The following is a 22,367-nucleotide window of genomic DNA, read 5'->3' on the forward strand; positions in this document are numbered from 1 at the left end:
TCTTAAGCACTGTTCCAAAATACGGCTATGTACAGTACAGTTAAAATTGCTCATCATATCCACCGAGATTAAATTTTTAAAGTTATTACTGTGTATCAGAATCAGATACCTAAGATCCTTAAGTGCCTATTTAAAAACAAGATCAGATAGGCACCAACCACCACGTAACAATGATCCGGAAAACCCATTGTTCTTGCTTTCACATCCGTTTTTCACATATACCTGGCGATTTCACCTCCCATATTATATGCGTAGAGACCTATGTTCAGGAAATCAGGACGTCCTATGGCTAAAAAATTATGATGATGGTCATGAAACACATCTTTTGTGTCTCTGGGAGGAGTAATGGCATCTGACCATAGAAAAATCTTTTTCCGTTATCAATGTATCCCATAGAGCCATAATATAGCGATTGTGTACCAACATAATCTAGTAGCCATTTTTGAAGCTGAACGCTAGTTTTTGTGCGACAAGTTAAAGTAAACAAAAGACAAGCCGCACGTGACATTAAATTGGCCTTAATTTTTCTTGTTTTACTGTCTCCAGCCTACGCTAACATCGGAATGCAATTATTTACAAACGTTGTATATTAATAGTGTTTCTAACAGCGATTACTCACATGTGGGCCAATCAACAGCACATGCTCATTACACCGACCTTGCCCTAGTTCTAAGACATTTTTCTTCAAAACATTTATTTATGATTCGGCCCAAACCGCTGTTTCTTGGTTCATTTGTCATTTTGTGCTTTGATCATTGAGATTGAGATCGTGGGTTTCTGTTCTGCAGAACATACAAAGTTGCTTTTTAAGTTTTTTATCGTAGATACAAATCGTAATCGGATCGAATATTCGGCAAATGAGAGTCCAGTTTTCTTCCAACAGAATTTATACCTCAAATCTAGAATCTGGAAGATGCAGACAAGGGTATTTTTGTAATTGGCACAATTTTGAGGCAAGAATGTCTGTTGTGCTGTGAACTCTACATTAAAAGGTTGTATTTCATAAAAAGCTTTACAGAAAAAGCTTTAAAACTGAGTTTGACCCGATGTAAGCAGTAAGAGATACGGTAAAACCAATTAGTTAGATCACAATCTAAAGTGTACTTGAAACTGAACCCGGCGATGGGATTTGAGAATCTGTGGTAGTTTATTTAAATGTTTCGAAGTGGATAACTGGATATTACGATATGTATTTATTTACCCACTGACGCAAGTAAGTCCCTGGCATTGGTTTCGTCTGGAAAGTTTACAGTACGAATCGTAAAGATTATTCTGTGGTAAACTAATTAGAAAACATAATAGAGCTATAGCAATAAAACAACTCACACTATTTATCTTGGACTAACAGGCTGATTAAGAATGTGATGAAAGCATTAATCCCTACTTTCCCACTAATACTTATTGTAAATGCGAAAGTAACTCTGTCTGTTGATACGCTTTCAGGCCTAAACCACTGAACCGATTTTAATGAAATTTGGTATACATTTGGTATTTGTAGAGATAGTTTGAGTCCCGGAAAAAGACATAGGATAGTTTTAATCCCGGTTTTTTAAACAGAAACGCGCGTGATAAGCTTTTTCTGTGACAGACAAAATATCAGGCGGGTGAAGCCACGGGCAAAATCTAGTAATATTCAAAGCAGAGATGATAGCCACTATACTAGACTGGAGTCACTTTACTAACAATCCATTACATAAACGGGGTAGGCGAGTCTGTAAACCCAAATAGCCGACCCGGATTCTGGAACTGCACTACGGTTAATATGCGCTCGGATACTCGCGCGATTTCGATGTAAAATATTTACCAATTTTATCATCTGTTAACCTTGTTAGTTCTTGGATTCTAAATTACGTGATTTTTCAAACATTAGAGTCCTATAAATTATTGACAAAACTAAGCTATAAATGTATCCATAGCTACATCTTTCGTAGCATCATAAACATACTTTGAAATCTTTAACGAAAATGTAGAGACGCTTTGTAAAAAAACTGTCATCATCATCATCAATAGCCCTTTACAGTCCACTGCTGGACTATGAGCCTCCTCCACTATAGTGGAGGGTTTTGCCATAATCCCCACGCTTCAAAGAAACTGTGCTGAAGCTGAAAACGATCCTGATGTTAACCTTTGTTGTTCTGTATTGTTTTTCAATTTATTAAATACTCATATTTTATTAATCCCCAAGATAACAAAATCTCAGCATTGTTTGAAAGTCATAAAGCTGATGAAGTTTGTTATTCTGGTACAAAAATACCGGATAACAAAGGATTTTATAAGCTCAAGAGCCTTAATGAGTTCAATTACCTTACCATCTTGTATTTTAAAAGATCTAGATTAAGTGATCATTAATTTAAAGGTGATATAATCACAAGATTATGAATTATTTACAGTATTAGATTGTCTGGAAGAGATCGCTTCATAGCGATAACACCGCCTAATTGTACCTTATGTGTTCCTTTTCTTTTTGTTCTTTTTATCTAGTGTGCAATAAATAGTATTTATTATTATTATTATATTTTTGTCTTAATTATTATTATTATTCTAGGTACTCTTGTTCTAAAGTTTAATTTTTTGTTAGTTTCGGATTAAATAATCTAAAATAACCGCTTCAAATCAATTACACAGATATTCGATATGGCAAATATTAGTTTCCTGTAGCAATTTATCGCAAATGCAGTTCCGGCGTTGATTTAGTTACTAACGTAGAGATTTTTTCCACGTTTTAAGTGATATTTGTTTTTGTTTCAGATCTTCAGACATGATTCACGTTGACGAGACAGACCCTGTTGGAGGTGAGAATAATTTTCCATTGAAATTACATAAATTTATTATTTTCGTTGATAGTTCACATTATTATGCGACATTTTGGATGTGAGGAAACTTTACAGCTAAGTGGTATACAACCCCAGTCAGCCTATAGGCAAGTAAAATATTGGTAAGACCTTTGCCTCCTAGAAATGTTCCAACACATCAGAGAGGATAATATTGGCCCCATATTACGTTGTCGCACAGTGTTTATCATGGAGTAAAACGGAAGAACCTCTTCCCGAGGCTAAGTTTGATAGAGAAAGGAGTCAACCATGGATTCCTAGTCATGTATCTCCTCGTACCAAACGTTCCTTTTGATTCAGCGCACGCGCAACGTAAGGGTGCGGTCTCAGCAATAAATGAGTCAGGTTATATCAGCCACAAGTGCAATAGTGCTTCATTACGGACTTTACTAAGTTAATCTCATTTTTTTATCACACTAACTTTGCGGGTGATAATCTGTGATGAAGCATATCACCGTCGTCTGCTATCACGAACAGTCAAAGTCAATACCAATCTTGTAATATCCCTTTAAAAGCTATTAAACTCAAACTTCACTTTATTATCATGAATCTTTGTGATACATAGAGACAAAGATCGGTTTATTCTCATCACTAGAGACGTAGACGACTCTATTTCAGTGTCACGCCCGTATTCACAAACGATGCTTGCTTATGTGAAGCAGCAAATCGCACGCAGTGTTGAATAGAGCTCTGTGATTGGTTCATATGTCACCCTGTGCGTTTACGATCTTATACATAGTAATGTTTGTGAATTGGGGCGTTAGTCTCATTTGTGTGCAAGATTGCCATTGACATCTTCCATTTGGCGTGGACTGTAAAAGTAACATTGTATCTCTAATTTGGATGTAGGTAATCTAATTAGTCAATATGTCGTTGAGTACTTTTTGTCGGCACTTACAGCAATGGATGGACTTTAATCAATCTAAATATAGGTATTGATCACCCATACTTCAACACTAATTAACATTTACCATTGTAGAGTCATTAACAGATCAACCTACTTAGAAATTACAATAGGACCCGTTTTTCATTCAATTCGTCGCTGTCCTTGAAACCTGTTTCAAAATCTTAGCCCAAAATGGGCTACATACAGGTATGCATAATACAACCCAACCCGTTGGCTAGCGTGGTGAGTGTAAGCCAAATCCTCCATTTGCCTCTAAGTAATAATTACAGAGTCATTCTACTGCAGTGATGACTGATGATGATGCTGCATCAGTTGCTGATGAGGCTGATGAGGCTTACGTATCGGATACCAGGGGTTTGTTACAACTGAATATTCATTAAGAGTCCAATGCAGATAGGTAAATAAACATCAGAATATACAATGAGTGCTGATGATGACACAGCTCATTCAATACAAAGAGATCCAAGGAATTTAGGCGCGCATATCCGACCCAAACGACGCTCGTTAAACTAACGTTAAGTAAACAATAACACGGGATTTTTGGCAGAGACGGAGGTATTCGGCGTTATTTTCGGGACTATCTCCGACGACATGCCGATCCATCGCTGTGAGATATAATTGTCTGGACGAAGCGGATTTTAATTATCTTTAGCTTATTTTGTACATTTTAAAACTAATCAGTTATCTTCTGTTTGTCTAATGATTTCCGGCGTCCGCTCTCTTTTTGTTGTTTTCGTATTCTATTTTTTACATTATCTTAAATTTTAATAAATACTTTTTAAGTTCGAGTATATCCTGTGAAGAAACTCAAAGAATTCCATGCATATTACCTACCATCATCTTCAATGTTTACCAAAATGATTCTGATCGTCATCAAAAGGGTTCTGATCGTCAGATGTCTTTTTAATTACCAAACCAATAATAGGTATTAAGATTATAATAATCGAATCTTAAAATAATAAGGATAACGGTCCTGCATTCTATTTGCGTAAAGTATTTAACTTTGATCCAATTTGTAGAGTCCAGGATGTTTACTCTTGCTCATCACAGAAACATTTGCCCCTATCTAAATGCAACCCTGCAACTGCAGTGGTTGAAGTCTTGATACCCATCCCACCATAGCTGAATAGTCATCAAGATATTCTTCACTGCATAATTGAGATCTGAGTCACACGACACCAGTACACCCTCGCAGTGCAATCCTCTAACACCAATTTATAAGTCATACACTCTAAAATTTAATAGTCTAATCCTGAATTCCGTTCTGAAATAACATCGTACCCATAATCATTGAATATCACACGACGACAGCACATGAGACTGTACATACATTTCTGTTGTAAAATAGCACCTAAATACAACGACATAAGACGCCATAGTTTTTAGTTTGATATGCCTTTGTCTGCACAAAGACTTGCACGTGGTCACATCGGCTGCCGTCCAAGAATGCTCGACCAGGATGCTGGGCGAAGGTCGGATAATACTAGCTCATTCATGTGCTATTAATAGTACTAATCATTCGGTAGATTTGGGAACATTTAAAAATTGGCTAACAACATTTTACTTGTCGAAAGCAAACATTTAAAAGTTATTTAGTCTCCATTGCATAAGAACCTTTCCAAAATACTTGGAGGAAAATTGAGGATATATGTTACTTTTACATTTATTTGTCCAACAACAATATAATACTACCCGTTCGCGCTAAGTTTGCCGGTCCGTGGAATGCGCGTCCCCTCCTCCAACCGCGATTAAACGCAATTTGTTAGTGATTAAACGCAATTAAGTGTTTTATTTTACGCAAATACACATTTTTTATCAATATTAATAAATAAAAAATATTTTCAATACACTTTGCTAAAGTTATAGACACATTCCTTTGAGTGACGTCATATCGCCAGCGGCAAACTTATCGCGAACGGATAGTACCTACTAACAAGTAGGTACTATCCGTTCGCGATAAGTTAAAGTTAAAGATATGGACCGTCTTCCCCAGTGCAACAGCACTGGGGAAGACGGTCCATATCTTTGAAGCTTTTTAATCATAGCTTTGAAGGCCTGGTTTTCTTCTGATTAATTTTGTTACGGATCATTGACAGTTTAACTTTACCCCTAGCCTTCATTGATTGGTTTTATTGATGGCCAAGAGTTGTAGTAGGTAGCATGCTTTAGGGAAGCGAGAGTTTACGAGTAAAATAGCAATAAACATAAATATTCACTCTTAAACGTTACCTGTTAATGATAACCAAGTGGTTTTTTTTTTCAATTTGTGGTCAGGTAGGAGGATTACCTAGAAATCTAATCGCTAATTTTAAACCATAGAAGTATCCGGAGTCCAATTAAAACTTAATTGAAAGACCACCAGTGACTGATAACTGATAACGCAATACCTAGACCCTCGTTAGCACATCAGACTATCTTTGTAGCAAAATAGCACTAATTGCAACTACTTAATTAAGATACCACAATGTTTTTCATGACGTGCTATCGTTTATACAATTAACTATTTTGTTGTTAATACGGATATATCATAATCTCAGAGATTGTGTGTGTCAGTTGGCACCAATAACCAGAAATGCTATTGCATAGTTGCATCAGACATACCATTAGGAAATAAGATTTATTAACTCCGTTAAACTGCTATACAGTGCTTCTACACAATTTAGAATAGAATTCACAAACATGAGCCTTCCCAACCAACCCGACTGGCCAGCGTGGGGGCTGTAAGCCAAATCTTCCATTTGCCTCTGGTATTAGAGAGGGTCGTAAGTTTATATATTAGAGAAGGTCGTAATTGGAGGGTGAAGAAGGTCTCAGACTGTGTGAAGACATTGCACAACATCTCCAGGAGCAGCAGGATGATACAGCCGACGCAATGTGGGGAGATTTTCAATTATACTGTAATGAAAAAGCAAAACAACATCTGGGTGTATCTAAAGGTGCCATCAATAATAACAAAGATACTAGCTGGTGGAATGAAGAAGTGAGAGAAAAACTGGAGACCAAGAAAACACTCTTCAAACTATGGCAACAGACAAAAGACGATGTTGACCACCAGGCTTATAAAATAGCTAAGAAAATCGCAAAACGAGCCGTCGCACAGGCCAAGGCAACCGCCAGGGATGATTTCTATGCCAAACTTGAGACTGCCTCAAACGATAAAGAAATATTCAAGCTGGCGAAACGTAAACACCAAAGTGGTAGGGATACTGCCACAAACAAATTTATCAAAAACGAGCAAGGAAAACTGCTAACATCAAACGAAGACATCAGGGACCGTTGGAAAGAATACTACACAGAATTACTAAATGAGGTATTCCCTAGCGAGGCACTACAAGATATTCCTGCTACAGAAGGTCCTATCCCATGTATAGAGCCTGAAGAGGTAACTCTAGCAATCAAACGGATGGCAAATAACAAAGCGATCTGGCCCTGACGATGTCCCTGCTGAATTCTGGAAGCGAATGGGAGAGATCGGCGTGCTGTTCCTGACGAAACTATTCAACAAGTTCTTGGTCGATGGAATTCCCGATGAATGGCGAAAGAGCTTTCTCGTCCCTTTCTATAAAAATAAAGGCGATATAAGACTCTGCGGCAACTACAGAGCTATAAAGCTAATCTCGCATTCCTTCAAAATATGGGAAAGAGTCATTAATAAAAGGTTACTTGAAATAACTAGCGTTACTGAAAACCAATGCGGATTCGTCGCCGGTAGATCCACAACTGATGCCATACACTCGGTCAGAATACTAATGGAAAAGTACAGAGACAACAAGACAGACTTGCACATGATATTCATCGACCTAGAGAAAGCTTTCGACCGGGTACCGAGGGAATTAATCTGGCACGCGCTAAGGGCTCAGAGTGTGCCCGAGCATTACATAATGATTGTCAAAGATATGTACCACCAAGTATCAACCAAAGTGCGAAGTCCAGCCGGAACAAGCAAAGAATTTGGCGTGAAGGTTGGGGTGCACCAAGGCTCCGCACTCAGTCCTCTGCTGTTTAATGTTGTTATGAATCATCTCACCTCAAATCTGCAACGAGCGCCGCCATGGGACATCCTATATGCGGACGACGTCGTAATGATCAGTGAAGATGTGAACAACCTACAGCAGATTTTAGAAAAGTGGAGGGAAGCTCTGGAAACATCTGGTCTGCGAATAAGCAGAGAGAAGACCGAGTACATGCACTGCAACTTTAGTGGCGTCAACAGCAAACACACCATCTGTCTGCAGAACACCCAGCTAAAAGAAGTGGACCATTTCAAATACCTAGGGTCAGTCATCAGTAAAGATGGGTCGATAGACACTGATGTCACCCATCGCATAAATACTGGGTGGATGAAATGGAGAGAACTATCCGGCGTGCTATGCGATACCCGAATGCCCGTGCGCATAAAGGGACGAGTATACAGAGCAGCCGTCAGACCAGCCATGACATACGGATCCGAATGCTGGCCGCTCAAAAAGCAGTACGAAAACCAATTGCACTGCGCTGAGATGAAGATGCTCAGATGGGCAGGTGGTGTAACTAGGCTGGACCATGTAAGAAACACACACATAAGAGGCACCTTTAAAGTGAGACCTATCCCAGCTAAATTGCAGGAGAGCCGTCTGCGGTGGTACGGACACGTCATGAGGCGACCACCCGACCATATTATGACCAGAAAAGTGCTAGACATCCAAACTAAGCCCCGCGGACGAGGAAGACCCCGAATTACATGGATGTCCGTAATCAATAACGACCTCAAAGAAGCCCAAGTTAACAGTAAGACAACCCAGGACCGAGCCGCCTGGAGACGCATGACGCGGAGGGCCGACCCCAAATAAAATGGGAATGGGCCAGGCAAAGTAGTATTAGAGAGGGTCGTACTCCGAGACAGCGCGTATTCCCCATAATGGTCTGGTGTGACCCCCCAAGGATGTTAGGCTACTGATTTGAAGATGATAAGTACTAACTCATGATACTAATCGTCGACTAAATGAACTGATGATAATGACAATGATATTGGTTACTTAATGTATTGCATACTTTGTTTTACGAATCGAATGTTACATTGTCACACACTCAAGTAACCCTAACCACAAGACCTTAAAACCCAGTATCGCAAATGGAATCTTTCCATTTCCATATTTAAAGAGATACAGGCAAAACGTTCTGTTTGGCCTTGGTCAAAACACGTGCTCAGAACTTTTAGAATCAAAATGGAGCATTTTGTTTTGATAGTTTTTTATTTTGATACCAAAACGAAACACCAAGGCCACGAACGGCCATGAAGGTCTTTTAGGATGCAACATTTGGTGATGAGTACCATTTAAGAATAAATAGTGTTTGTTTTTGTAATGAATTTCAAATTTTATTTTTTTATTGCAATACTAGCGGCAGCCCGCGACTTCGTACGCGTGGATCCCGTTTTACCCCCTTACGGGTGGAGTTTCATAAAATCCGTTCTTAGTGAGCACCTACGTTCTAAAAAGTTTGTAGTTTCTGAGATTTCGTGATGAGTGAGTCAGTCAGTAACCTTTCGCTTTTTAGATAGATTCGAATGAGAATCAATCATTTAAGAGCATTCGAATGACAAATTATGCTTATGAACCAGTAATCAAATTTTTGTTACCAAATAAACATTTATTCTGATCTTACAGCTTACTACAACAACATGAGATGCTACATCTTGCATGTAAACCTATAATCTGCAAAGTTGTTTACAACATTCGCTGCGCAACTGACAGGTAGAAAAATCAATTTTCCATACCAGTGCCCGGTAGTTTACTTTAATGGCGTTAGTCGTAGTTAACACATCTTCCTATTTGAGCTACACGTGGGCATTCGCATGCCATTGCTCTATTTATATCACAACCTACTCCGTACTATATGGATGTAGCCTCTACGCAAGAATTATATAAAATCGATGACTAACCGCCTTCCGAACGCACTCCCGCGCAGCCAGGGCTGCCAACTGTGGCCGAGCTTTCAACGCTGTCATTGGCATCGACCTTGTTTTTAGGCTGAGACACTGAACTTGACTTTAGAATCCTCGTTAGCCGTTTTGGGAGAATTTACAACATTGTTTTGTTTTGAATGCCATCCAAGTTAATGCGAATAGCTAACCTCATAGCAAACTAATCGTAACTCTATGAGACAAATTGGTAGAGTCTCGAGCTCATAGAAGCGAGCCATGATAATATTCTACTAAAAAGTAAATAAGTATTAAAACTTGAGTTAATAAAACTGCTGACGCCGAAAATCAGTTAGACTCCTGCGCATTGGCATTATTTTCGAAATTCGAATTCGGAAGCTCTGTTAATTTATTTTGCTGTCAAAATCTAACCTACTTGTCGTAGCAAAGAGCTTTCAGCCCCCCGTTACATCAGAATATCGCCGAAACTTTTGGCACCCCTGCCTATGGCGCCCGAAGTCCATTCAACTCTAGCATTTGTTGCGTTTGCACCAGCTTGTACGGCCGCTGTAATTCGTAATTAATCTCTCATTGCTTGATTACACGCTTGACAGGCATAAAGTGACATTTAACTGGTGCCAAACGTTTTCCTACGGGAAATGATTTACGGGACCGTTTACGCTAGATTTGGATTTTGATCAATACCCAATTAACGAAATTAAAGTGTTGCATAATGATGGTGTGAGGCTCTGAGCAAAAATGAAGCACTTTCGGTCAGTAGGGAGGATGATGGTGGAAGGCATGACATATGAGGCATTTCCTACAGACTTAGTAGAGGCACAGAATAAGTAATAGTACGTAGAGGGTAGTTTATCAACCTACATAACGCGTATCAAAATCATTAAAGATTTATATTTTGCCAAGATTCTAATAAATGTTTTTTGTTACAGAGATAGAACCACCATTCGCCACTCGAGATGTCACAATCAAAAGGAGTACAGATGTCAACGAGTTCTACGAAATGATGTCAGAGATCGGCAGGTAAGAAAATAAAACCTGCCCTTAACTTCTTCTGCAGGTTTCTAAGACAGTAAATAGTAGCACTGCTAGACCCTAACCTAATCTCAGATCCAAAACAGCCTTACGCCCGTATTCACAATCGATGCTTGTTTAAGTGAAGCAGCAAATCGAACGCACAACGTTGAATAGAGCTCTGTGATTGGTTCGTGTGTCACTCTATTTAATATTTTGATTTTCGATCATTTGTAATTCGATATGGAGGTAACCCCTGTGCGTCTACGCGCACTGTGAGACCTCATAGAATGTTTGTGAATACGGACGTTAGGCGTATCGGTGTAAAGGCGGGTATTTTTGAGAAGTAAAATTTTTTAATAACTTGAAAATTCGAATTGCCTAAGGTAGTTAATCCACGACTTTTGGCTCTCCGCTTAAAGCTGTCTAACAAGCAAATTAGAGGATACTATTAGCGCTCGCTCGCGACTTCGTACGCGTGGATCCCGTTTTACCTCCTTAGGGATGGAGATTCGTAAAATCCGTTCTTAGTGAGCACCTACGTTCTAAAAGCCCATGAACCCCCATGCAAAATTTGTGACTCCTAGCACTTGTAGTTTCTGAGATTTCGTGATGAGTGAATCAGTCAATCAGTGTCCGTTTGCTTTTATAGATATAGATTTTCTTCGAAAGAATAGGGCATGCATCATGCACCTGCTAGTACAAATATTCCACTCTTTCCGAGGCGTGGCCGACCTTCCGCCCTCGCCAAGGCATGCCGGCAAAACGCAAATTACACGCGGCCTCTAAACATGTCTCTACTAACGAGGTGACTCATGGCCTGTCTAATAGCGCTGCATTTTAGATTACTGCGTGTCTATGAGACAAGTTTTTCTGTTTTACCGTTTAAGGCTAGTCCGTTTTAAACCTAAAATAGTGGCATTACCATTTCCAAGAGCCTACTGCAACAAGAACATGGTTGAGAGTGATTTTATCTGATAAAACTCCGACTATGAATGATACTTTTTATTATCGATGCAGATAAGAGTACCTTTGCAATCTTCAAATGATACCAATAAGAATAGAATACCAAATTAGAATAAGCCACAATATTTTATTGTAGTTAGTACAAGCTGAATCACCAGATGTTAGGATGTAAACCATCTTTCAACACTTATGTACAAAAATGTTCTGCTTTCTTCTTTAAACATTCCTTGACCATACTCCACTTTTCAGGGGCAAATTCGGCACAGTATACCTCTGCCGAGAGAAGAGCACAGGCCTGGAGCTAGCAGCCAAGCTGGTCTCCGTGAGCCGAAGAGATGAACGGCGTAATGTGGAGAGAGAGGTGGACGTCATGAGGCGGCTGCGGCACCCTCGCCTCATCCAGTTATATGATGCATACGAGTGGGGGAAGTGCATGTGCGTCGTGCTGGAACTGTGAGTAAACCACCAGCTGTTGGTAGCAGGATAGGGCATAAGGCTAGAGCTGACAGTCGAGCTGATCACTGTGAGACGGAAAGACGCTATGCAATTTGGAGACAGAAATGGAAAAGTAGTGAATAAAAATCAAAAGCGATCACTGATTTGAGAGGTCCACGGCGTCTATCCAAAACTAAAAAATACAAGTGTTACATACGTGTAAGTATAGGGATCTACTCTAAAACTTATACCACAATATCAATGTTTAGTAGCTAGTGAAACAACTTGTCATCAAACCACTTCTTGCATAACAAGAGCACGACGAAAATAACACCAAAATTATGTCCATTATCATAAACAATGTTTTAAAAGGGTCTCATTAGACAAATATTAGTCATAAACTCTATATTTAAAATCAATGTACCGAAAACAAACAAATCTCTGACGCAACCGACTTTTGTAAAGCAAAAGAGAACAATCGGCCAGATATAATCACGTCGTCAGTTCATAATGGAGTGAATGTCAACAAATCAGAGCCATAGTCCCACGGCTTCAGACAATCTGCAGATTAGCCAACGATCCGTGTTTCCATCGTGAAGAGTTTATTCGTGGCAGTAGGGTTGGCACAAACCAACCACGCAATGTTTAATACCACTGCAACTGTACCGTACTCCTGGTGGTATGCAACAATTCGCTTACGGTACAGTTGACATTGGTATGGTGAAATATGCATGCCACAAATGTAGGTGTGAATAGGTACCATTTTCTTCTTCCTTGGTCCATTTTCACGACCCTATGGTTAGTGTGTGCTTTCTCACCTCTCTGTCATTAAGTCATCCATCAGTCTTTCACCACACAAAATATTTGCGCTTAACCCGTCAAAATATACCTCATGTTTGGCAAACACAACGTGCACATAGGAGCAGCAACTTTATTTTTAGGGCTCATCATCTCTCCTTAATTTCAGTTGCCCTCTAACCTATCTTGCTTACATGGTATGTTGTCAAGGGTAGCAGAGGATGAAGTAATCCAAACGGAAGCATTACTTTGACTAGGTTTCACATGACAGGTTTTGCAAGGTGTTGCATGATGCGTCGAGTCATCGCTCCGGCGCATCGAGCTCCACAATCGTATTCCGTATTCTAAATCTGTTTCATTCAAACGATTCCATTGCGGTTTTGGCATGTGACTCACGCGCAGCTGGACGTGTGTCGCTCGAAATTGCACCGTGTTCCTTTCACATAGAGTCCATACACGTGATTGACAGCTCTGACGACTTAAACTCTTGAAATCTGGAAAGTTTCGGTTCACAAACGGGTCAAGGTTCGAACTCGACCTAGGTTACGACGCTTTTATTGGGTACACTGTTTGTTTAACCGAGATTTAGAGATTTAAGATACACTGGTATGAGAACAAAGCTTTAGTGACTGACAACATATTATTATTAACATAATAGAGATACGTATAAAACACAGATGTTGGATGACACGCAAATGTGTGTAGATTTAAAAATATGATCATTACTTCGCACCCACTCGGATCCCAAAAATATATCTACCTATTGTAACATCGACTTCAAAATTATTATTTTAGTAGCTTCTACATAAGTCAATGTTGCCATTGATTCTATTTCGAACCTCAATATTGTACGACTGTTTATGCTACAAAATTGCATTGTCCCATCTTGAGACTTAAATCTAACCTTATCTCAAAAAAATAACAGTCATATTTTCACCATCAGCATTCCAAAATGTCAGTTTCCAAGTCCCTTGGACTATAATTGAACAATATTATTAATAGGCCATGAATACAGGTGCAATCTGGCGGCCGATGACAGGTGCTCGCCCACGCTTCATTAATTAAGTTTCACTTTTACTGCGCTAATGAGCATCTTCCAGTAATGAGGTCAGTTTACCCAGCTACACTGTTGTTCATAAACATTTTTAATATTATGCTTATCTGGCATTCCCAGTCAAATCCGTATTTTGGATCCATTTTAGATCTTAAGTAATACTTCACTACTCGACAAAGGCCTCCCACCCCTAAGAATTTCCACAAAAACCGGTCCTGCACTGCTCAATGTCCACATCCGTGTATCCCAGATCACGACATTCACCAGATTGTCAGTTTACAGTTGGTGTTTTCCAATTTTTCTTTCGTTTTTCATTCAATGGATCTGCTTCCGTGTTGCATCAAGCTCGTTCTTAATTTTAGAACTACTCATCCTCATTTAAAGCCTTGATGGCTCTGACAAATGCATAAAACGACAAAAAAAGGTAACTCCGTAAGTAGGTGACATGTCCTCAAACTGCTATGACGGAGCGCACTTACACACGAGTTACTTGTGGTCGACCGCAGCTCTCTTATTTACTTTCACAGCTAGTCATACGTATAAACCCATTTGGTGACACTAAAAGCTGTGCTATCCATTGTTTAAATTCATAATCGTTATGTATGTTATCTTAATGTTGAAGTGTTTGATCGATTGGATCGACGTTTCAACGTACGTACACGAAATTACCCTTTATCTCTATTACCGTTTGTCTTTCTAGTCTGGCAATTTTTTACTTATGCTGATTCATATGTATGAAAAGGGCACAATGAACGTCATAAAATGACCCTGATTAGCCGTTTGCATTAACCAAGGATTTTTGGGTCAGGAGGGAGGCCTAACAGGTGATCCCACTATAGGCCTCTCATGTTTTGTCCATAGTATCCATGTTTTTTCACAACTGTTTATCAAAAATATTTCGACTCCTGGAATTTCTGCAGAATACTTGAAAACGTACAATTTTAATTAAAGATTTCAAATCTGACGCATTTCCTCTAAATCGGCGCCAAAGTCGAGTGCGCCCTATAAGGCGGGCGGCGCGCGCGCAGACGCGTCGGCCGCGTCACTCGACGCATAGTTGGCGGCCCGCCATGCTGCCATCTCACACAGGCATGAGATTGTGATGTTCATTGCGATTATCGTTACGTCAGTTATTCTGCCGTCCAATCACTATAATGCCGTTAACCCACAATTGGTCAATTTTGACTTTTGAATACCATCCGAATCAGAAAAAAATGCTTAATCTAGCACTATTATCGAAATTTTTATATCTTGTTTAGTTCCTGAGATAAAAAAATAAGAAAGCCGCTAACTGCTTCGCCTCTGCAAGATTACATAACTAAAATGCAGTTACATTACATTTCTTAGCTTAAACGCGGTTAAGCGTCTTTAATTGTTATTAGAATAAAAAATTTAAGAAAAATTACAAAGCTTTATTGCCGTTATTTACAATTTCTAGTCAATACAGCCGTCAAGGTACTTTAACGACAATATTGCTAAGCTGCTCTTTGCAAAGCTTTAATAGACTCCTCAAGACTAAAACGCCGTTAAGTAAAATTATTAGACTTAAACGCAACAAAGGTCCAATAACGGCATTATAGCTTTGTATTACATGAATTTATTTATTAAAATTGCACTAGTAAATTCACCATTAAGGCTAACCAAATGTAACAATCTATGTGTTTTTTACATTTTTACAAGACTTAAATGCCGTTAACCTACATTCCTAAACTATAATGCGGCTATGTTAAAAAAGTTGAATGAAGTGTTCTAAGCGTCGTTGCGTGGGTCGATCACTCAGCTCAGTCAGAGTTACTGATGTGCCGCTGACAACGCTCCCGGAAATATTCCTAGCGTTCTCAACAAAAGAAATTTAGTTTTAATTTTATGTTTGTTGTTTATTAATATGTGATGTGCAATGTTTCTATGTTTTATTATCTAAGACTAGTCGTTATAAACAAGGTATGAAACGTGTTAGTGAGATATTGCTGTCTTGTCACTATTTTCGTGGCTAATGCGCACTGCAACTTTAGGACACGGCAGTGCGGTAATTGAGCATCAGTGTGCCTCTGAGTTTTAAATGATAAGAACACGTTGCGTTTTGTTTTCTAATTTTAAAAACTAGTAAAAGAAGCCTGGACGTGTTCGATCATTTTACTTGTTCATTTTGTTTTACATCTTCTATGTTAGACGAAGACATAACGTTCGTTTGTTTCAGGCAAATGTCGTTCAACGGCTGGACAAAGGTCTCCTCAAGGATTTCCACAACGATCGGTCCTGCGCTGCCCGCATCCAGGCACCTCTTCTGACCTTTACCAGATCGTCGATCCATCTAGTAAGGGGCCTGCCTGCCCACACTACGTCTTCAGGCTCGTGGTCGCCACTCGAGAATTTTTCTACCCCATCGGCCATATTCAGCTCTGCCACTTGATTTTAGCAATTCTGCGGGTTATGTCGGTCACTTTGGTTTTTCTACGGATCTCCTCCTTTCTGATTCGAGCACGCAGGGAAACTATGCTTGGCATAGCACGCTCCATCGCCCTTTGGGTGACCTTGAGCCTTTTTATGAGGCCCATAGTAAGCGACCACATCTCAAATCCGTTTACTATCACTGGCAACACACACTGGTCACACTTGACTTTTGTCTTAAGACACTGCGGTATTTCGGACGTGAAAATATCGCGAAGCTTCCCGAACGCTGCCCAGCCGAGTTGGATTCGACGATCGACGTCTCTCTCAAAGGTGGACCTACCTAACTGGATGGTTTGTCTCAGGTATACATAATTGTCAACAACTTCGAGTGTAGTCTCCAACTTTCAGAGGAGTGGGTACAACACGGACATTTGACATGATTTTTGTCTTGTCCATGTTCATTTTGAGACCCACTTGTTGCGAGGCTCTACTGAGGCCATCGAGCATTGTGCCTAGATCTGCCACAACTACGATATCGTCTGCTAATCGAAGGTGGGTGATGAACTCGCCTTTGATATTTATGCTGAATCCTCTCCAGCCCAGAAGCTTGAAAACATTTTCCAGGGCGGTGGTAAACAGTTTCGGAGATATTACGTCTTCCTGTCTCACCCCTCGCTGCAACTAGATAGGTTTCGAGACCTAATTCTGAAGACGGACTGACATTATGACGTTTTTATACAAACCTTTTTTGAAGAGGAGTACCACCATACTTCTTTGCAATGCCGTAGGCGTTTTTCCCTTGAGGATGACGGAATCAAACAGCTTCTGAAAAGCCTTGTACCGGCGTTCCGCCTGCTTTCAGAAGCTCAGCTGTGATTACATCATCACTAGGTGCCTTGTTGATTTTTAGCTATTTGAGAACCATTCTAATCTCGTACAGACTTATATACGGGATATATTCTGTAAGTGTCGGGTCAATCTAGCTAGCACGTATTTTCTATAAAAATGTGTCAAATGATCCGTCACATAGGCTATCCACAACTTATTCAGAAGTCGTGAAACAGGCCCTTACTAAGCGATTGTGAAATATGCCCTTAATGTCAAAAAACGAACGTTTTTTGACGTTTGTTCCGGCGTTTCTTCTCAGCACTTGCCATATGTTTGTCTCGAAGCGCTGGTAGGGCCCAAAAGATAAGGAGACATGTAAAGTGCCCCATAAGGGCTACCTTTTCTTTTTTTTCTTTTTTTCTATTGACGTTCATAAGTGCCACTTGTGGTCTAAACTGAATAAATATTTTTGATTTTGATTTTGATTTTGAACAAAGGGACAGTAACATTATGTAATTACGTGTAAAAAGACATTTCTGTCATTAAAACAACATTTCTCGAAGAAAAAATTAAATTTAGTAAAGGTGTAGTTATATTGAGAATATTACCTACCGTGAAAGTTCCCGAGAATAATATTCTCGACAATACTGTAAATACAGTGTATTGTTTAATATACACTTATATGTCGACTTAATTTGATACTATTTTACTTAAGAATTGTAGTTTATTTCCATTTGATAAACATGATTCTCACCATTCTCACTAACTAGGTGATTATTATAAGCAGCGTGAAGTTAATTTATTAGGTAAAGCTTGCCGCGTTGTACATTTTTATTGAATTAAATAAATAGATCTCAATTTTTATTAACTACAAAATATTATAGTTGTAGCCTACTGAAACAGTCAAAATAATATAAATATATTGCGGCATTGGTAATAAAGTGTCGTCACTTATTATTTTTATTATTGTGAAACTGCTAAGTTTGAGAACTTTCAATAGTTGGTTTTATTTGATCTCAAATAATGAAAATTTTATTTTGTGTTGTCTTTTATGAGTATCTACTTTTTTAAAGTGGTAAATTTAAGAAATTATTATAATAAAACGTATGATTGAAATCAACGAATGCTAAAAATAGTAAAGACTTGATTTTTTTTTAATAAATATAAATTTTCAACACTAAAACAGGTGTTGTTATTTTTGACATAAATGCAATTTTCTTTATTTCCTGAACTACTAAGTAGCTAGTACTTAGCTTAAATGCCGTTATGGTGAAAGGTTTTGTTCTTAACTGCATTTTAGTCTTGTAATCAAAACGAATCAAACAGGCATACCAATAGTTTCGTAATTTATGTGTTAATACTAGACTTAAATGACGTTAGCTAACATTAGCTACATTTAAGGCAAGTATTTTCACGTTAAAAATAATAGTTTTACCGAGCTAAAACGTCGTTAAACTATTTAACGGCATTAAAGTTTAGTATAAATATTAGTTAGAAACTCCTTTTACAAATGTATCAAAGTTATTCAAGATCCAAAACTTAAACGCCGTTAAGGTAGCCATACCGGCGTTTTAGTTGTGTATATTTTGAGATATTATTTCAATAATACTGAGTTAAAATGTATAAATTAAAATATGTCAAAATCTATAATATGTAGCGTCGTGAGAGTTTGTGTCAATTGTAGCTCTTAAAAATACCTTTAAAATGATATATTTAAATTACAAATTACTCTTTTACTTTTGAAACAGCGAATTTTTTTTAATTCTCGATCTTTAAACTCGTTTTTCTCCGAAAGTGGTTTTTGCACTTAACGGCGTTATAGTGATCGGACGGCAGTATTAGTTCGATTAGTTTAGCAGGTGTATGAACTTATTGTAACTGCAACGCATTGGGTACAGACTTGTAGACCGTAGGAAAGAGTCCAATGATTTGCAGCGTGGACAAGTTAAACTGCTGAAGATACTTACCACACAATTAATCGGTCTGATGTCTGAATCTAAAATTTCATCAGTAACTTCGTCATCAAACCTCGTGGTTTCAAACACTTTAAGCAGGAATTTTTTTCTTCTTGATTCGAGACGAGGTTATTTACTGGGGAAACCGTCATCTCAGTCTTGAATCATAATTACTAAAATGTCTAATTCCCTGAAATGCATCCTCACATGCGAGATAGAAATAAAATCTTTCAGCATTCGAAAATAAATTGAGTACCACGGCGATGACGGAAACCACGGAAACGCTGAAAAAATATTTTCATTCTAAATCATTTAAACGTCTGCCTACGCAGACTGAAACGGATTCGATCGTTACAAAGATAGCGAAAATAACTGAAAGACACTCAGCCATGTTTATTTTTGTGGGAACGCATTGCATCCGCTTCATTTCTTACGTCAGTACAAGAATTGCGTTTTGCGAATTCCATAAATTTATTCTTCTAAACGGCGTAGTAATCACGTCACAGCATCAGCTGTTTCGGAACTGTAGCCCGGCAGTCTTCCTGGTTTTCCGCTTCACACTTTTTTCTTGAACTGTAAGGTATGTGACGTAGGTACACAATGTTTACGCCGGGAAATGTTTGCCTTGTAAGAGCGTGGGCATCTTATTTTTTCCGAAACTTCGAAAGATTAGTTCGCCTTTCGCAGAGTTTGATAATAAAGTAATGCACTAACTATTTAAAGTGCGAAGGTTTGGAGCTTGGGTAGCAGAAAGTTGTATCTTCGCGACCAATACTAATTAGGTACCAGCTAGATATTAAGCAATGTGATTTTTTTCGATTTCGTGATAGTTTCGCTATTAGTATGTAAAACGGGAGTAGGTAATTATCTTATAATGCATTACAAGCTGTTTTACTTAACAGTAAATGAAATTGAAAATTTTCCTTTTCACTCTCCACACTTGATTAAACACGAACTAAATATGTAAATCGACACTTGTTCAAACCGTCGCTCGCGATTATCCAAAGACGTAAGCTTGATGTCATTTATTTTGTAAATTATGCATAGTTACCCGCTCGATCGGATCAGTATGAAAATGCTGAATAAATATTGATATAACAGCAGACGTTATCGTTTAAATTGCAAGGCTTTACGTAGTTATTGTTTGCGCGTAACGTATTGTAGGTAAAGCGAACAGTTAAAGACCGTGTCAAATTTTCAATACTCTAGTTAAATTTCTTATCACCATATGGATTTGCAGATTATTGTTGCTACGAGTATATGAGCTGTTAATATTTTCTTAAGTCCCGATCAATCGATGCGTGTTTATCAAATTACCTACACTAGATCCATTCGTAATCCGTAGCAAAAAACAAACTAGTTACCTACTTATCGGTGTTAAGGATTAGCATTTAAATTGACTACTTAGTTTAATCTTATTTGGAAATACCTTTACCTGTATAACTGCATAGGGTTTGACTGGTAAGTATGTATTGGTAGATGACGAAACAAAACGAGTTAGAGAAAAAAAAAGCTAAATGAAACTTTAAAAAAATGTGCCTTCTCCATTTTTTAACCTTTGCTTTCACTTACAGTGTTTTGAAAACGGTTTCCCTCCATTTCACCTCCTACAATAACAAGCAAAAAAGCCAAAGATCTTAAAACTTGATGCCAACATCACTCACACACATTCCATGTGTTTCAACTAAAAATTTAATCAAACATCAAAGACAGACAGAAACTAATTAGATTCGCAAATAAACGTAGGCAGGTCACCCACGTTGCGAAATGGGAGCAAGTCAAGATACGCGACAAAATTTCTCTTTGACAAAAAAAACGAACTTCAATTGAGAGATGTGGTCTGTTATCGATACTTTATTCAATAACAATAGTATCACGTAACTATTTAACAGTTGGATGATTGACACCTCTAGCTAGAGAATGTAACGTTTTAGAATTTATCTCGATTAAGTTATTCATTTACTTTCTTGAAATTATTACAAGAAATTGTCTACCATGCTTCACCAATCGCCACTTGTCCGATGTGGCAGCACCGTCTACCCAGCTAGAAATGTCCTCAACAGAGGCTAGCAAACCACTGAACCAGATGGCAATATTATTAATACACTTGCTTAATCAAGCTTAAATAACAACCACACTGACTGATTGATTGTCACTGATACGTGCGTATGCCGACGAAATTATTACAAGAAATTGTCTACCATACTTCACCAATCGCCACTTGTCCGGTGTGGCAGCTGTTAGCACCGTCTACCCAACTAGAAATGTCCTCAACAGAGACTAGCAAACCACTGAACCAGATGGCAATATTTTAATACACTTGCTTAATCAAGCTTAAATAACAACCACACTGACTGATTGATTGTCACTGATACGTGCGTATGCCGACAACCAAACCGCAGGCCAAATATTGTCACTATGCGGAACATTTCTGCCATTATATCGACAAGTAGCTGTAATTTTTAATAATACACTTGTTCTGGTTATCGATATCGGTTAGAATGTCGTCGCCCGACACTAAAAGAAAGCGTGTGACACCGACCTTCAGGCTCGATCGCTTCTATTCCTAGATCCATTTTAGCGCCAACCGAATAGTTTTTTGGCAACACCGCAAAAGTTTTTTTCGATCGATCCTGACTTTTCAAGGGTAGAGTTGTTTTCTGTCAGCGATTTTTTGCGCCATGTCTCGACGCTAACGCTTCGGGCACAACATAATAAACATACTTGTAGAGCACCTCTCAAATCAAAGGTCATCGTCTAGACGGATTTAGATGTAGAGATTAAATAGAGACATTAGGAGATAAAGATTAATCAGTTGGACAAAGCAAGGTTTGTCTGTAACTAAATGTGACGCCACAAAATTCGAAATTCGTGATCACAGCTTGAAATGCAGTGGTTATTTATGTAACCTTAAATAACAGCCTTCACCGGTTTTGTCGTCGGATAATCTGTAAAATACGAGTTCTAGCTAAACGAAGCTATTTATTTGGACATTACCATTGCCAAGGATACTCCCACCATAATATCAAAATATGGTTGTGACCTGTTAGGAACTACTTAAGAAGCTTACACGTTTGTTTCACAGTAAATAGCATTTGAATTCTTCATTGACGTTCCACCTCCTTACAGGATCACCGGCGGAGAACTCTTCGAGCGAGTCATCGACGAGGACTTCGTGCTGACGGAGCGCGCGTGCACCGTCTTCATGCGCCAAATCTGTGAGGGTATAGAGTTCGTGCACCGGCAGAACATTCTGCATCTGGACATGAAG

At 38.7% G+C, this 22,367-nt stretch overlaps 1 protein-coding gene across 1 annotated transcript in view; it reads left to right on the plus strand.

Annotated features, from left to right (window-relative positions):
* LOC135081181 (myosin light chain kinase, smooth muscle-like) overlaps nucleotides 1-22,367 on the plus strand; it is a 48,088-nt gene that overhangs the window by 19,318 nt on the left and 6,403 nt on the right. Inside the window, exons 2-5 of the mRNA XM_063975925.1 lie at nucleotides 2,749-2,792; nucleotides 10,588-10,678; nucleotides 11,885-12,088; nucleotides 22,226-22,367. Coding sequence (XP_063831995.1) covers nucleotides 2,759-2,792; nucleotides 10,588-10,678; nucleotides 11,885-12,088; nucleotides 22,226-22,367 — 471 coding nt within the window. The 5' untranslated portion in view covers nucleotides 2,749-2,758. The remainder of the gene's footprint in view (nucleotides 1-2,748; nucleotides 2,793-10,587; nucleotides 10,679-11,884; nucleotides 12,089-22,225) is intronic.

The sequence above is a fragment of the Ostrinia nubilalis genome, chromosome 19 (assembly GCF_963855985.1).
Source record: "Ostrinia nubilalis chromosome 19, ilOstNubi1.1, whole genome shotgun sequence".
NCBI lineage: Eukaryota > Metazoa > Arthropoda > Insecta > Lepidoptera > Crambidae > Ostrinia > Ostrinia nubilalis.